Source organism: Eleutherodactylus coqui, chromosome 5, assembly GCF_035609145.1.
Source record: "Eleutherodactylus coqui strain aEleCoq1 chromosome 5, aEleCoq1.hap1, whole genome shotgun sequence".
NCBI lineage: Eukaryota > Metazoa > Chordata > Amphibia > Anura > Eleutherodactylidae > Eleutherodactylus > Eleutherodactylus coqui.
Genome location: NC_089841.1, coordinates 32304144 through 32320981, shown reverse-complemented (window position 1 = coordinate 32320981; position 16838 = coordinate 32304144). Strand labels below are relative to the sequence as shown.

Here is a 16838-nt window from a genome sequence, read left to right as displayed (position 1 = left end):
CTGACCCTGTGCTACAAGGGAGGATGACAGTGGCCCTACCTAAGCGGGGACATTGCCCTAATAAGGGCAGCCCAGCGGTCTTCGGATCTGGGCCCTAGCTGATCCTAGGAGCCACACACCAGAACAGGATGCATTCACATGCCACATGACAGACCCAGAATACACTGCATACAACATGCAACCACTAGTAACAGATTGGAAGCTGAATATAAATACCAGGTATTAGTTAACATGTTGTACAAGATGTTGAAAGCTAGCAGGCCACTTCACAGCTCCTGGTTATACTGCTAGTCCCTACACTAACCAGGAGTCCAGCAGAACCGGACACCGTTCACACCGCACGCTGCAACAGGACAGGACACAGATAGCAGGTCACACAGCAAACTAACACAAAACTGACAGAATATAAACGTACAAATGGACATGAACCAGATCACACTGCAACCCTCACCAGACAAGCATTCATAACTGCTCGCCTGAGGGGCCATACAGACTGACCAGGGGATTGGCTAGCAGACAGCACCACACCCAGCCAGCTCAATCATTAACCCTGTGAGTGCTGTGCTGCTGGAAACACAATAGAACAACAAATCCAAGCAGCACACGTAACATTATCATTCCCAAAGAGGACATCATTTGCTCATAGTTTTGGGACCTCCAGAATTGCTTGCCTACCTTCATCTGACAGGTTATACCCCAAATATTTAACCGTTTGCTGACCGTATTGGAGTTTCTACATGTTTACTTTATGGCCTTGCTCATAAATAAACCTCAAGAGTGTGACTGTGTCCCCCCACAATTCTCTCCACTGTCTGCTGCTGGCTACCAACATACAGTAGTAGCTGACTACCTCTAAGAGGCTGGAACTGCGCTAAGTGTGCTGACATAGCCTGGGAGAAAATTGTTGGAGGTTCACAGCAGCCCTGAGGTACTCTGGTGAAGGTATACCTAATTCTATCATAATATCTCATCACAACACATTTACTGGACATATTCAAGACTATATAATCTGACATTCACAGGCTTATTTGTCTCTAGGTCTGTTATAACTGGTTCAGAGAGGGATTCCCTGTGGGTCCGGCCATTAACCCCTCTTACCAGGATATGACTATTACTACATTTAACATTGGCTACATATTGGGATGTATTAATGCCCTGGTCGCTCCTGAGCCCACCAGGAAAGTAATCATCCGCCCATTCACCTGGAGATCTATCTCAGGCAGTGGAGATTGCCATGAGATCCTCCAAGTGTTGTACATCGACCCCTCCTAGTCATTTTTCCCCAAGGTGGCTGAGAACATTGTTTCTCAGGGCACCCTCGGGCAAAATCACTAGACTTCCATTATTCAAACACACATTTAAATCCCCGAGCTGCATCGCACCTCTGCTTCTTCCTCTGTCTCTACTTTCACATCCTCTCGCTGTCCAATGACCTCTCTGACTTTCTTGAACCATCATATCACATTCTTCTCATATAAAAAAAACCTCACTTTCTCACCCTTTTCTTTGTAACACTTTTCTGCATGTTTTGCATATTGCAAAACATCCTGCAACGATCCCATCCTCAAGGTAACCATGTATCTCACTATATAACCTCCTATTCCCTTCTGATTATACTATGGAAGGGGTCCACCATCTCCTCCCCTCCCATTCTAATTTCCTTCTACAGAACTCCAATCTGGCCATATAATTATTCTATCTGCTCTCTCTATTTTTCATTCAATTGGAACTCCTCATTAACCCTTTGAATTGTTCATCAAACTGTCGGGGGTCTCTTTTTATATGGGCGTGACAGTTTGGGGCTTCTTTTAACCAGACTTCAGCAGCGGATAATCCGTATTTCTGCTGATCTTTTAGCTGATTTTGTCCGTATTTTATCACATAATTCTTTACAACTAGGACTTTTAATTTATTTATTTATTCCACTCATGTCAATCACTCACACATTCGCTTCATGCAATATAAGACAGCAATACAAATAGTACATTATGTTAGTAGGCGGCCGCCCTCTTCATATTCTTAGTTACTCTATAACACAATATCAAAGAGAAAGTAATAGAAAGATAAGAAGTAAAGTTCCTGGACACCCCTGTGTCCCATGACCTCATCTAACCACTTTTTACGTGTCGCACGGAGTTAATTCTTTCCTGTAGCCTTCTCACAATGGCTATGGTCTCACTTAGACTACTGCTATTGCCCCTTTGGCAACCCATTCGTCTATACTTCTCATTTACCTTACACATTTCACATAGACTACTGCTATTGTCCCTTCGTCTATGATTGCCTCTCATTTACAATACACATTGTAAATTCTACTAACACTAAAGTATACAGAAGAAGAAGAAGAGAGAAGAGAAGTTTAACCATTGTTATACTTACTACACGTTATCTGGGAGGCTTCTAAATTCTCCGGCTAGTTCGGAAAAACGTCACTGTTTCAGACAGGATGCCCGACTGGCCTCTAATTACGTCTAAGCAAGACGGAGGTCTTTTAATGATCGGAGAGTACTTCAGACCCACCTTTTCACAGCCAGGCTGTCCTCTCCCTCTGCAGTGAGTGATTCCGGCTCGAAGGACCAAAAATGTAAGGAGAATTTATGTGTTTATCAAAGAGAAGACGATCCCAGATCCCGTGCAGAAGTCTGGGCCCAGGAGAAATACATCACACCAGCCTGTGCTGTATCAGATGATTTTCTACTTTATTCTGAGGTGGGCAAAGTATATATAACCTAAATGACATCACAGTAAAAATTAAATACCTCCAAAAATGGATAGAATATATGATAGGCTAAAATAAAAATGATTAACATAAGTTACACCTTCTTAAGTGTATCTATTACATACAATAAGACCGTCATAAATTCAGGAGAAAGGAAGGCCTGGGAAGGTGCCATACAGTCTACCCCGTCTTCCTGTATACATTATCTATAAACATACATGGGTGATTTAGTAGACTGTCTTATCTTCTAATCTTTCTTCCTCAGAAGACATGCAGGCCTATAGAAGAGTTTCGTTTAACCCTTTCACTGCTATATATTCCTAGTCTACAATGCAATATAGAATAATTAACTGATACATTGATCTACAATTTTCTTAACACCCCGGTCTCCACAATCTCTCCAGCATTTGTCAGATACCTCCGCAAAGAAGTCAGCTAGCCGGATTGGGGTTCTATACCATCTTGTGGCAACTTTATTATGTACCTCTAGGAGAGATGCACTAGAAGATGCCTTGATTGCCCATTGATGTGCCATGTTCCATTGTTCTATTGGGAAGGATTGGCTCAACTCTTTCTCCCAGTTCAAAAGATGTATTTTTTTCTGAGGGTTTGGTTCTTGGTCTCCATTTCCACAAAAAATTTCGTAGATAGTTTTTAGTTTTAATTTGTATGGCGGGGGATCGAATATAAAGCTATATAGGTAAGATGGTAAATGTAACTTCCAAGATGTGGAAGATGCTAGTATACCACGAATTTGGGAGTATGTTAGGAATTCCTTGTCTGCAAGGTCAAATTCTATCTGAAGAGATTTAAATGTTTTCATAGCTACTCCGCTCTCACTTAAAACATCTGAGATAAATTTAATACCTTTGTTTGACCAGGTTTGTACACATAGGTTGTCCGACCAATATTCCAGGATTCCAATTGAAAGGGGAACTAGCTTCCTAGGGCTGTGATTCCTAGATAATTGAATTAGGTGCTTCCATATGGTTATTGCTGTATTAATCATATGGTTTTTCATAGGTTTTATGGTGGGGTTTAGGCTCGTTGCTAGTAGTAAGTTTTTGAGGGATCTTTTCCCCATTATGTCTTGTTCGATATTTGGCCAGCTTATCCCTGATTGTGGATTGCACCAAGCTCTCAGCTGGGAGATTATGTTCGCTTTATAGTATGCAGTTAGATTAGGGACACCCATGCCACCTTGTCTTCTTGGGCTGTACATAATTGATGCCGCTACTCTTGGCCTTTTCCCACCCACGTCATCATTTGTTTTTGTAAATTCTTAAGAAGTTTGGTGGGGCAGTTGGTAGCTATTGTGCGGAATTTATACAGGATCCTAGGGAGAACCAACATCTTGTACAGTACAATACTCCCGACCCAAGAAAACTCTACTCTGCTGTAATTGTGTAGGTTGTTCTGAATATCTTCCATCAAGGTTGTAATGTTGGATTCCATCGAATCCCCCATTGGTGTTGTAATTGTTATGCCCAAATAGTGCATTTCTTTAGATTCTAACGCGAATGGAAATTCTCTTTTAAGTTGTGATTGCAACTCCGTATGTATATTGACTGTTAATATTTTAGATTTTGAGGGGTTGATTTTATAGTATGAGATTTTCCCAAATTTTTGCAGGAGCTCGTAGGCTGTTCTGAGGGATTCCATGGGGGAAGTCAGCATCAGGACGATGTCGTCGGCAAATAATCCTACTTTATGTTGCCTAGCAGACAATGAGACTCCTCTAATATTGGCCTCCATACGGATTGCTTCCGCTAAGGGTTCCATGGTTAATATAAATAGGGCCGGGGAAAGGGGGCACCCCTGCCGGGTTCCATTTGTAATTGTGAACGTATTCGATATGACTCCATTAATGAGGATTTTTGCTGTGGGGGTTCCATATAGAGCTTGAATCGCTCCTAGGATCGTTCCTTCGAAGCCCAGTTTTTTCAGTACCGAGAAGGCATAACCCCAGTGGATCCTGTCGAACGCCTTCTCGGCATCCAAAGTTAGGAATAGACAAGGCGTCCGACAGGCCTCCACCTCTCCCAGCACATCCATTAGTCTCCTAGTGGCGTCCGCCGTCTGCCTTCCCTTTACGAATCCTGACTGGTCGCTATGGATTAAATTAGGGATTACCTCGAGTAGACGTAGGGCTAATATTTTTGCGTAATATTTATTATCATTATTGAGCAATGAATCACAGGGACAAAAAAAGTCTATAGAACTAAAGCTAAGCCCTTTCCACTCGGCCTCAATGAAAGTTTATGCTTTAATTGTTTCCTGGATTAATTCAGTCAGTATTTGTGCCTTTTCCCTGGATAAGATTTATTAATATGTTCTCCTCTGAATAGACCGTTCCATGTTCTCCTTCAGCCTGTATATCCTATTATGGTGTACATATTCGATATCAGATCATCTAAACATGTATTTGTGTGGCATTATACTTATTCTGCATTTGAGTACCATTATATATTACTGGATTTGCATACTTACCTGAAAGAACATCTTCATAATGGGTACCATCCATATTTATCCTTTACAAATTATAATACATAAAGGAAAGTACAAACATTGCAGATACATCTTTATTTAGCAGCTTTAAATGTTTTGAATCCTGGCTCTGGTCGCTGTGGTTGCCCTCTGATCCATATAGGGCTTGCATTCCGTCTCTTTTACCACCAGGACCTTCCTGGCGGTCATGTGACCATTCTTGCGATCACGTGACCATGTGATGATGTCACACGCATGTGCAGTAGCCTCCTATGCCGGTAGGAGCTACTAGCATAATTTTTGAATAATCTGGCATAGCGGTGAGCGATCAGACACCGCTATGCACTGCTTTACTTAACCCCCTTGCCGGTAACATGCTGATAAGCATGTTACAACTTCGGATTCACATCCAAAACACTTTAATTAGAGCTGCAGTATGGATATTTGCATAGTCGGGTTCCCTTTATTTTTGAGAGCCGCTGATTGGCTCACTTATTACTCTCCTCCCATCAAGGCGGTCCAGTAATCAGTATATGAGAGGCTGACACATACACTCTTGCATTACCCCTGTGGCTCACCATCAGAGCCACAGGCTTTACCTCTTTATTTATTTATCTTTGGTGCTTTGTGACCGTTTGATGCATGGGCATAACAACTATCCTCTGTAGGAAGGAGTAGATCAGAGAAACCTGCTGCTACTCTATACCTGGTAGCATGCAGGAAGGCTCTTTACACTACTTGAAACTAAGTCTATATTTTCAGCTTAGGTCTGAAGTTTAGTCTGGTTATAGAGGTGGCCACACTTATATGGTGACCATTTTTCTATATACCTAACATCCTCATCTGATTTTCGTTATATCATCAAGATGAGATAGTCCTTGATGAGCCTGGGCTATTATTGAAACTGCCAAGCTGATGCTGCATCCAGATTTACAGCTTTATAGCTCTCTGTTACTCAGGGAGCCTATACTCTGGCTGCAGTTTCCATAATATACTGAGCCAATATCTCTCAGACTTCCTACTTACAAACCCCCATTAGCTAAGATTGAGCAGAGAGATCATACTCTGCATACTAATGCTGGGAGTATACCTGTATCTCTTTAGTTGGTGCCTAACATGCAATTTTGCTTCTATGCATCTGACATACTGAGCAATCACACAGATTGTCTCTAAGTCGCTGCACCACTTGTATTATCTGACTTCATCTTAAACATCTTTGGTTAATTCATTATTACAAACAGTGCTATACGAATGCCTGTCGAATTCATCTGAGCTCCTGATGAACCACAATTTTTCTTGTGGGGAAACGCGTCGAGCACAGTTCATTTAAACACTCCGATTATGAGTGTCCGATTGTGAAAAATCCTTATTATAGGAAAACTTTTTCTCATTGCCCGTGATTGATGCTAAAGAGTTTGAGATATTGACACGTCCCTATGTTGGATACTGTCTAAGACAGCAATCATTCTGGTAGATCATTACAGCACTTCAATACCAAGTTAGAGGAGCATCATACCTCCAAATCTTGATGCTGTATGATCTTTACCAGTTTAGGAAGTGACTAAGCTCTTCCTACTACTTGCTTGTAGCACTGATCTGTTATCTGGCCCCACACACATATCCGGTTTTTGACTGGAGGCCAGTAGTATACCAAAAAGTTACGGACTTTACTGGTTTATATTTTTTTGTTTGTGTGTTAGCCCATTTATGTCTTTTAATATATCCCTAATAAAGCATCTATATTTTAGTCTGTTACTGTGAAAAGACATTATTGAGCAATGATATTGGCCTATAGTTGATAGGGGAAGAGGTGTCCTTTCCGGGTTTTGGTAATGTCACTATGTTCGCTTGTAACATTTCTTGGGGAGGTGTCCTTTTAACATAGCTTGGTTGAATAGATTACGCATATGGGGTGCTAGCTGCTTCTGAAATATTTTGTAGTACTCGGAGGTGAAACCGTCCGGACCTGGTGCCTTATCTTTTTTGGATTTGTTGATAACTTGTGACACCTCCTGGGGGGAAACCGGTGCATTTAATTTGTCCAATTGGGTTTTGTTCAGTGTTGGTAGTTGGATGGAGGACAGAAAATGGTTTATCTCTTCTTCCGAGGGATGCGTAGTGTGGGGCTCCTTATTTATATTGTACAGTGACTCATAATATTTCCTAAAAATTTCCGCTATTTCAAGCGGGTTGGATATTTTGTTACCAGAGGACGGTGTTGTTTCTCCAATTTCCGCAGAGGGGAACTTGGGAGTCTAGTTTGATTTTTAAGGTGATTGGGGCATGATCCGACCACGAGGTTATGCCTATATTTGCTTTCTGTATTCTTTTAAGAGTTTGTAAGTCCACCAGGAACATGTCGATTCTGGAAAAAGACATATGTCATGGTGAATAAAACGTATATTCCTTCGAACCCGCATTCAGACATCTAAAGGCATCAAACATATCTGTCTTCTGAATCCAGGATGATAAAGTCGGGCCTCTTCGTTTGTCTGAAGAGCTAGTGTCCATGTTCTTGTCCGCTATAAGGTTAAAGTCCCCACAGATGATCAGACTGCCTTTCTGAATTTTCTTTATCTTCCTCATCACTTTGCTCAAAAAATTTATTTGCTTCGAATTTGGTGCGTAGATATTGACCAGGGTAACGAGAAGGTCTCTTATTTTGCATATCAGTATTAAGTATCTTTCTGCGGAATTCGCTATCTCCTCCATGAGGTGAAAGTCTACTGAATCCCTGACTGCAATTAAGACTCCTGCTTTCTTCTTGGAGGCACTAGCGAAAAAGATCTTTGGAAATTTGTGGTGGGACATGCTGGGGGCCCTGTCTTTTGTGAAGTGAGTCTCTTGAATACAGAGTATGTCCGTCTTGGAGGATAGGGCGTCTCTCCACATTTGAGATCTTTTATAAGGTGAGTTGAGGCCTTTGGCGTTTAATGAGAGTAGGTTCAACTCCATTTGTGCGTAGAGTAGTGAGCTGTTAGTATCTTGGTTCTCTTCTTGGGAGTCTTACTTGACTGGGTTTGTTCGTTTGGGTCGAGTAATGGGTTGGTACGTTGGAGTTCTTGTAGTGTTATCTTGGGAGGGGGAAGGTTGCGGAGGGGTTTGGGGTATATCTGTGAAGTAAAACTTTCAATTTTCGGTGTTTGGTTTGCTTTGTTACGCGTGTTTAACAGAAAAGGACCATTGCAAGGTTTGGAGTTCGTCTTGACCCTGCGAATAAAGGCCATTCTTGGGGGGAAATTTAGTGTTTCAGCCTCTGGATGGATGGCACCCTTTCAACTTCTGTGAGTCTCTGTTTGAGATTGTTTTTATACTAGTTTCACCGGTGTGCGGGAGGCTGTCTCTTGAGTTTGGATGTTTGTTTCTGAGACCAATCTTTTGAGACATGAGAGGGGGGGGGGGCACTTTCTCGTGGCGCCGGAAGGTCCCACTTTTTTAGGAAAGTCTTTCCTTCTTCATATGAGGTGATAATAGTGGGGGAGCCTTCCATATTTAAATATAGATTAGTTGGGAAGCCCCATCTATATGGAATTTTGTTATCTCTTAAAATCGCCGTTATGGGAGAGAGTTTCTTCCGGGCTTGCATGGTGGTTTGTGAAAAATCTGAGAACAATTTGATGTTGTTATATGGTTTCGGGAGTTCTTTCATGTTTCTGGAGACACGCATTAGTTCATCTTTGGTGTGATAAAAATGCACCCTCGCTATCACATCTCTAGGGGTGCTATCTGGCAGGTTCTTGGGCTTGGGAAGCCTATGTATTCTATCAAGGATTTTCTCTTCTGGTTTGGAGTTTGGTATTAGTATTTTAATAAGATCTTGCGCAAAGCTATTTAGTTTTTCAGGTCTTACTTCTTCAGGTATCCCTCTAAACTTGATATTATTGCGCCTATTACGGTCTTCTATATCCGCCATTTTGTTTTTTAGGGCTTCCACCTCCTCTTTTAGTTTGTAATGGGCGTCGATGAGTTCATTATGCGAACTTGTAATTTCGCTTGTCTTGTTTTCTATTTTATCAACTCTTTCTCCCAGGTTGTTTATAGCGGTGCTTACTTGTGTATTAGGCTCTGAGAGTTCGCTTTTGAGAGATCCTCTTAGTGCTAGCACCATGTCTCTAATAAAGTATTCAGATGCTGCTTGACTGGAGCAAGCAATATTCAAAATGGGGTCTAAAGTGGTATCCCCGGTATTGCTGTATAATATGGACTTGTTTGGACCATGTTCTTACCTCCTTGGTCTCCTTTTTTCAGGGCTGGTGCTAGGGGAGTGCATATCATTAGTTCCCCTAGCTATGTTATCCTGGGATATCTGCTGATGTTGTGCAGACTGTGGGGAGTGAGAAGCAGATGTCGCTGGGCTGACTGACCGCCCCTCCTTCTCTCCTGTGTTCAGTGAAGCTGGAGTCTCACTCTCCTGCATATACTGTGCAGTGGCTGCTTGGTGAAGTGGCGATTTATGGGTTATTTGATTTACTGGGACCTCCATGGGTGACTGTAAGGGCAAGGGGCTGGAGGAAGCCCACTCGTCTTCCCCTCCTGCTGCGGGGTCTTCCCCTCCCGTTGCTCCGATCTCCTGATTACTCACTGTGCAGGCTGTGTTGTCCTCCATTGAGGGCTCCCCCTCCATGCCGCGCGCCTGGAAGAAATCTGTCAGGCGTCTCGGTCCTGTTCTGGTCTGCCGCCTTCTGCTCATCTGTGCGAGCTACAGCCTCTCCGGTGCCTTTCAAGTACGTTTTTAGAATCTCCTGGCTCTTCTATGTCGCTTTGCTGTTGCTTGGGGTAATCCTCTACTCGGAGCTCAACAAGAAGCACCCGCCATTAGAGCCGTCCAGGCCACGCCCCATCAGTGGCATTTTTTTCATGCATTTTGCTAGAAAATATCCAAATAAAGTTAAAAAAAATCAAAACAGAAAGAAGTTGTCACATGTGCTGTGCAGGGCTTGTTTTCACAATAGCCAGCACTATTAATTTAGCAAAGCTCATAAGATTGATGCCAGAGCACCCAGCCATCTGGAACAGCAGTGTACCGGAGTGCCAAGACATAGTGCTCTGGGACCGCGCCTGGGACTAGCTGGCAGCGGAAATGCACCCAGACTAGTGGGAGTCCATATCCACCTGGCAGAAAAGGGATGTGCGAGTTTTCTTTTCCTATATTTTGAGTGATGTATTTTAACCTTTTGTGCATTATCATTGTATGGTGGCTGGGTTCACATAATTTCAATTTTTTTTGCTGTTTGAACTATAGTTTAGCCGCTGTATTGCTGAAAGGACCACCACCGAAAATCCTCTGATAAACTTCCAATAATAATTTGGGAACCTCAGAAACCTCTGAAGCGTCTTCCCATTCTCTGGTAATATCCAGTCAAGCACCGCCCGGACCTCTCCGGATCCATCTTGAAACCTCTTTGGGTAATAATGTGTCCTAGAAATGGGATCTCTTCTATGGGAAAAAAAACTCCTTTTTCGCAAACTATTACCGCCCAAAGCTTGGAGGACCTGACGACCATGAGAAACCTGTGAATTGAAATCACATGAAAAGATAAGAATATCGCCGAGCTATACCAGAACGAAGTGGCCAATAATTTCATAGAAGACCTCATTAATAAAAGACTGGAGAACTGCAGGAGTGTTTGTTAAACCAAACGGCATTACCAAGTTCTCCAAATACCCTTCAGGGGTGTTAAATGCAGTTTTCCATTCGCCCCCCTCCGTAATCTGAATTAAATGATATGCCCCTCGTAGATCTAATTTTGAAAACCAAACGGCACCACTCAACTGTGCGAACAGATCTGGAGTGAGAGGCAATGGGTACGGATTACACTTGGTCATCTTGTTCATCTCCCTGAAATCAAGACAGGTCCATAAACCCCCATCTTTTTCTTAACAGATGATTAACTTTATTTCCTGAAAATAAAAGGATCAACAAGTTGCATGAATTCCAAAAAGCTAGCAATAAAATGCATACTGCCCCATAAAAAACTAGCCATCACTCAGTCGATGGAAAAATAAAAATATTCTAATAGATTATTGCAAAATATTTTTTTAATAAAAAATGCTTTCCTTGTATAAAAGGAGAACATGAAACTTAAAAAATGTAGTATTGCGGTAACTGCACGGACCTGCAGAATGAAGGCTGCGTGTTATTTAAGTCACATGGTGAATGGCAGATGTAATAACGTTTTCTATAATGGTGCCGTTATATGCCAGTACCTGCACTCACCTGCAGAATGAAAACTACTCATTTATTTTTAGTTCAAAAATTTTTTATTTCAAATTATTTTGTAAAACATTACAAATTAACAACACAAAATCAAGTAAAAACATGATGAAAACATGGAGCGTTCCCACCTATGATGTTGTGTGCATAGTAGTAAGAATAGACAAAAGAAAGCAAAATAACAATATTGCTTACTGTTGGGCTGTAGTTAGCCTGTTATCCACGCAGGAGAGGAAATTGACAACCCGGTAAGCAGTAGAGATGAGCGAGCACCCAAATGCCCGGGTCCACGTTATTCGAGTCGAGCTTTTCGTAAAATTCGAGAGTTCTACTCGAGTAACGAACGCTATTGACTACAATGGGAGACTCGAGCATTTTTGTATATGGAACGCAGGGTTCTGAGCTTTTTTTTTTCTTGGTTCGTCTCTCTCTCTCTCTCTCTCCCCTTCCCGCCAGACCAAAAATTTTCGAATGACGCACGCTGTGGTGGGGAGGGGCCAAAACAGGCACGTCACAGCGGGGAGGAGCCAAAAGCTGGGTCGGGGTCAAACACGATTTGATGCTCGTTCGAGTAACTAGCACCATCGAGTACGCTAATACTCGAACGAGCATCAAGCTCGCGAGAGTACGTTCGCTCAACTCTAGTAAGCAACCATGTGGGAACTCGTATATAAAGTAGCGATACATCTAGCTCGTCTAGACAGCCACAATCTGGGCATAATCCCACCATATATGGGACATACTGCCTCTGTCGTTGTTACACCTCCAACACGTGGGTTGGGTTTGAGGAGACATTTTATGCAGGACAGGATTTTAAAGTTAAGATCTTGTATTTTGCAAATAGAAGAAAGTTTGTGGCACAGGACCCAGGCCCTCTCCCATTCCCCTCGTGGAATACTTCTACCCAACTCCCCTTCCCAGGCCTCCACATAGCCTGGGGACAACAGCTTTCAAAATCTGGATATTATGTGTCTCTGAGAAACTGGGGACACACATATTTGCTCAAACAGAGCGAGCCAGAGGGAAACACTCCCTTACCTGTGATCTCAAGCCCAGGTGTGACATTGAAAACTTTATTTTTTTTTTAATGCCACAGACTGACTGGTAGCAAATGTAATACGTTACAAATACCCCAAAATGTTGCCATTAAATAAACAGAACCCCTAACAATCCCTCACACGGTCGTGGAGCCAAAACTAAAATTGGGAACAAAGTTTCTCTGTTAATTTTATCCTCGTGTGCACAAGCCCTTCCTGCAATACAAGGTGTGAAATTCACTGTGAAAGTTTGTTCCGAAATCCACAACAAAGTCAGGCGTGGATTAAGAATTTACTGGCAAAAAATCTCCACAATGCAGCAACCCGCCCAAGACCGATGTCAGACGGGCATACTTGGCATTTGTACACGGGAAAAACTTGCGCGCTGAAAATAGAACCTACTGATTTAAATAAGTTGGCTCTAGAGATGAGCGAGCGTCCAAATGCTCGGGTCCTCATTATTCGAGTCGAGCTTTTCGTAAAATTCGAGAGCTCTACTCGAATAACGAACCCTGTTAACTACAACGGGAGACTCAAGCATTTTTGTATGTGGGCGGCTGGGTCCCAAGCTTTTTTTTTTTGGTCTCTCTCTCTCTCTCTCCCCCTCTCTCCTGCCAGCCAAAAAATTTGCTGTTGAATGTGCTGCGGTGGGGAGGGGCCAAAACAGGCACATCACAGCGGGGAGGAGCCAAAAATGGGGCGGGGTCAAACACGGAGTGATGAGCACTATCGAGTATGCTTATACTCGAACGAGTATCAAGCTCGGCAGAGTACGTTCGCTCAATTCTAGTTGGCTCACATAGGCGTATATGGCATGCCAATTCGGTCATTTGTAAAACTCTGCAACATGCTCTATTTTTCTGCACAGTTGCCCAGGAAAAGAACACATCTTGAATTCATTTTTTGGCCATTTCAATGGCTGACCACATTTGTGCATCTCCCATAGCATATCTGGGACGTAGATGTGCACAAAAAAAAGTATGCTGAGCTTTTTTTTTTGGTAAGAATGAAACCATTGAAATAAATGGATTCTATTCTCTGTGTATTGTGCGCACAAATGTTGCACATGCAAATACAGTCATGTGAAGTCACCCTACGAGGCCATTAGAAAAATGCCCAATTAAGAAGATCCAAACCTACACCCTGCTGCAATTCCAAAAAGCCACTCTTTACAGCACATTTAATAACCCCTTAATGACCTTTAGTTAACATCCAACCATTGCAGTTCATGCTGGAAAAACTACATTAGTATTGTAGGTTTTTTTTAAAGAAAAATGCTGTACATGAAGTCACCTTTTTGTATTTTTTAATTCTTGTACCATTTGCTAATTAAACACGGTTTTATAAAGAAAATAGTTACTTGTCTACATTAGTTCTTGGATTCCCACATTCGGAACACGAGAATGGCTTCTCTTCTTGTGATTTTTTTGATGTCTAACAAGATGTGATTTATCTGAAAAACACTTCCCACATTCTGAACATGAGAATGGCTTCTCTCCTGTGTGACATCTCTGGTGTCTAACAAGTAGTGCTTTGCTAGTAAAACATTTGCCACATTCTGAACATGAGAATGGTTTCTCTCCTGTGTGAATTCTTTGGTGTGCAACAACCTGTGATTTGATATAAAAACACTTCCCACATTCTGAACATGAGAATGGCCTCTCTCCTGTGTGACATCTCTGGTGTCTAACAAGTAGTGCTTTGCTAGTAAAACATTTCCCACATTCTGAACATGAAAATGGTTTCTCTCCTGTGTGAATTCTCTGATGTCTAACAAGATGTGATTTCACATTAAAACATGTGCCACATTCGGAACATGAGAAAGGCTTCTCTCCTGTGTGACTTCTGTGATGTGTAACAAGTTCTGATTTATAAATAAAACATTTTTCACATTCTGAACATGAAAATGGCTTCTCCCCTGTGTGATCTCTCTGATGTCTAACAAGCTCTGATTTCACATTAAAACATTTTCCACATTCTGTACATAAGAATGGCTTCTCTCCCGTGTGAGTTCTCAGATGTATAACAAGCTTTGATTTCCTAGTAAAACATCTGCCACATTCTGAACATGAGAATGGCTTCTCTCCTGTGTGACTTTTTTGATGTGTAACAAGCTGTGATTTATGTGAAAAACACTTCCCACATTCTGAACATGAGAATGGCTTCTCTCCTGTGTGAATTCTTTGGTGTGCAACAAGCTGTGATTTGATATAAAAACACTTCCCACATTCTGAACATGAGAATGGCTTGTCTCCTGTGTGAATTCTCTGATGTGCAACAAGATGTGATTTCATATAATAACATTTCCCACATTCTGCACATGAGAAAGGCTTCTCTCCTGTGTGAATTCTCTGATGTGCAACAAGATGTGATTTGATATAAAAACAATTTCCACATTCTAAACATGAGAATGGCTTCTGTCCTGTGTGACATCTCTGGTGTCTAACAAGTAGTGCTTTGCTAGTAAAACATTTGCCACATTCTGAACATGAAAATGGCTTCTCTCCTGTGTGAATTCTCTGATGTGCAACAAGATGTGATTTCATATAATAACATTTCCCACATTCTGAACATGAGAAAGGCTTCTCTCCTGTGTGACTTCTGTGATGTGTAACAAGCTCTGATTTATAAATAAAACATTTTCCACATTCTGTACATAAGAATGGACTCTCTCCTGTGTGAATTCTCTGATGTGTAACAAGACGTGATTTGATATAGAAACATTTCCCACATTCTGAACATGAAAATTGCTTCTCCCTTGTGTGATTTTTCTGATGTCTAACAAGATTTGATTTCTGAGTAAAACATTTCCCACATTCTGGACACGGATACGTCTTCTCTCCTCCGTGAGCTCTTTGATGTTCTCCTTCTCTGTGACTTTTCTTCTGCTTATTAGTTTGTGATGGAGCAGAAGTTGGCACCTGTATAAGAGGATCAGATGATGGATCTTTGCTGTGAAGGGCTGCAGGGATATCTGTGTTAATGGTAAGTTCTTCATCTTTATCTTGTCTACTATTATCATTTGCATCAAAATCTGCAGATATCAGATGCCCCTCTGAGCTCCCGTTACCGTCATCTGCCAAGAATAAATTCGATTTTACTATTATTGAAGCCAAGTAAAAATATTAATATTTCAGAACATTTCTAAATAAATTACAAGTCGCATACCAAAATGAAATTAGACAATAAGCAGCAAACAGATCACATTCTAACAGACCTCAGAGAGTGAGGACCAGTTGGTCATGATGCTCAGCCACCAGACTGTTCTTTTGCAGATTTCTCCTTCTGTGGTGAAGCCTCCATCTTGGTGAAGCCACCATGCTTCTAGTAAATGCTCAGTAGAACCATAAAAGATTCCTGTTGGTCACTGCCATTAGTTGGTGTCCGTCTCACACATTCCTTGAGAGCTACATGCACTTTATCACAAACCAAGGTAGAGGGGAGGAGGAAACCAGGAAAACTAGCTATATGGTTACATTGAAAATTAGTTTGGAGGCTTTCTGGGTCTAAAGAGAGATGCCTTTAAAAATTAGGAATCCATCCAAAAAGGTTCACATGAATATGGTGGATGGGCCCCCATATTCTAATCAAGGTTTGAGCTAAGAACCTTGCATTTTCATACAGGTAGTATAATAAACAACAGTTGTGCAGTTTTATTAAGATATTAACCCCTTGAGTGGCGGGTTTCCTACCACCCTGTCGTGCCCACCAGGGCAGGTTTTTTAAAATGGTCTAATCATTGAATTTCAACTAGTTTTGCAGTTGCGTCTCAAGAGCCATAACTTTTTCATTTTTCCATTGACGGCCATATGAGGGCTTGTTTTTTGCGGGACAAGTTGTGATTTTTTAAACAGGAGGGAGGAAAAAAAGAAATGGGGAAAAAAGAAAAAAAGGGGCCATGTCATTAAGGGGTTAAATAATGTATTAACTTCCTTCTCTGGGTCATTACGATGCAGGGATACCACATGTGTGATTGTATTTTTGATTTTTTACAAAGTAAAGGGAGACAAGTGTTTTTATTATTTTTTTTATAATTTTTTTTTCTTTTGTCCCTTTAGGGGACTTCTACAGGGACCCATCAGGACCCCTGATCACATTCCGGGGGTCCGATGGTGACAGCCCTTTACATGCTGCAGTGACAGCCCTTTACATGCTGCAGTCACATAGACTGCAGCATGTAAAGGGTTAACACAGCAGAGCTCGGAGGTTTTCTCTGATCTCTGCTGTAAGAGCTGGTACCTAGCTGTGCTCTGACAGCCAAGCACCAAGCTCTCCCTGCCACAGAGACCATCGGCTTGCTTCTGACAAGCCGATGGTCTCTATGGCAACCTGTAAACAAACCAGTGCAGGAGATTGCCGGCATGTCGGCAATATCTTCTGC

General features: G+C 41.9%; 1 protein-coding gene across 2 annotated transcripts in view; it reads right to left on the bottom strand.

Moving 5' to 3' along the window:
- Positions 1–11460: 11460 nt before the first annotated feature.
- Positions 11461–16838, bottom strand: part of LOC136629136 (oocyte zinc finger protein XlCOF7.1-like) — a 67073-nt gene continuing 61695 nt past the window's right edge. For both annotated transcript variants that reach the window (XM_066605284.1, XM_066605283.1), the window contains one exon: positions 11461–15533. In XM_066605284.1, coding sequence (XP_066461381.1) covers positions 13822–15533 — 1712 coding nt within the window. In that variant the 3' untranslated portion in view covers positions 11461–13821. The remainder of the gene's footprint in view (positions 15534–16838) is intronic.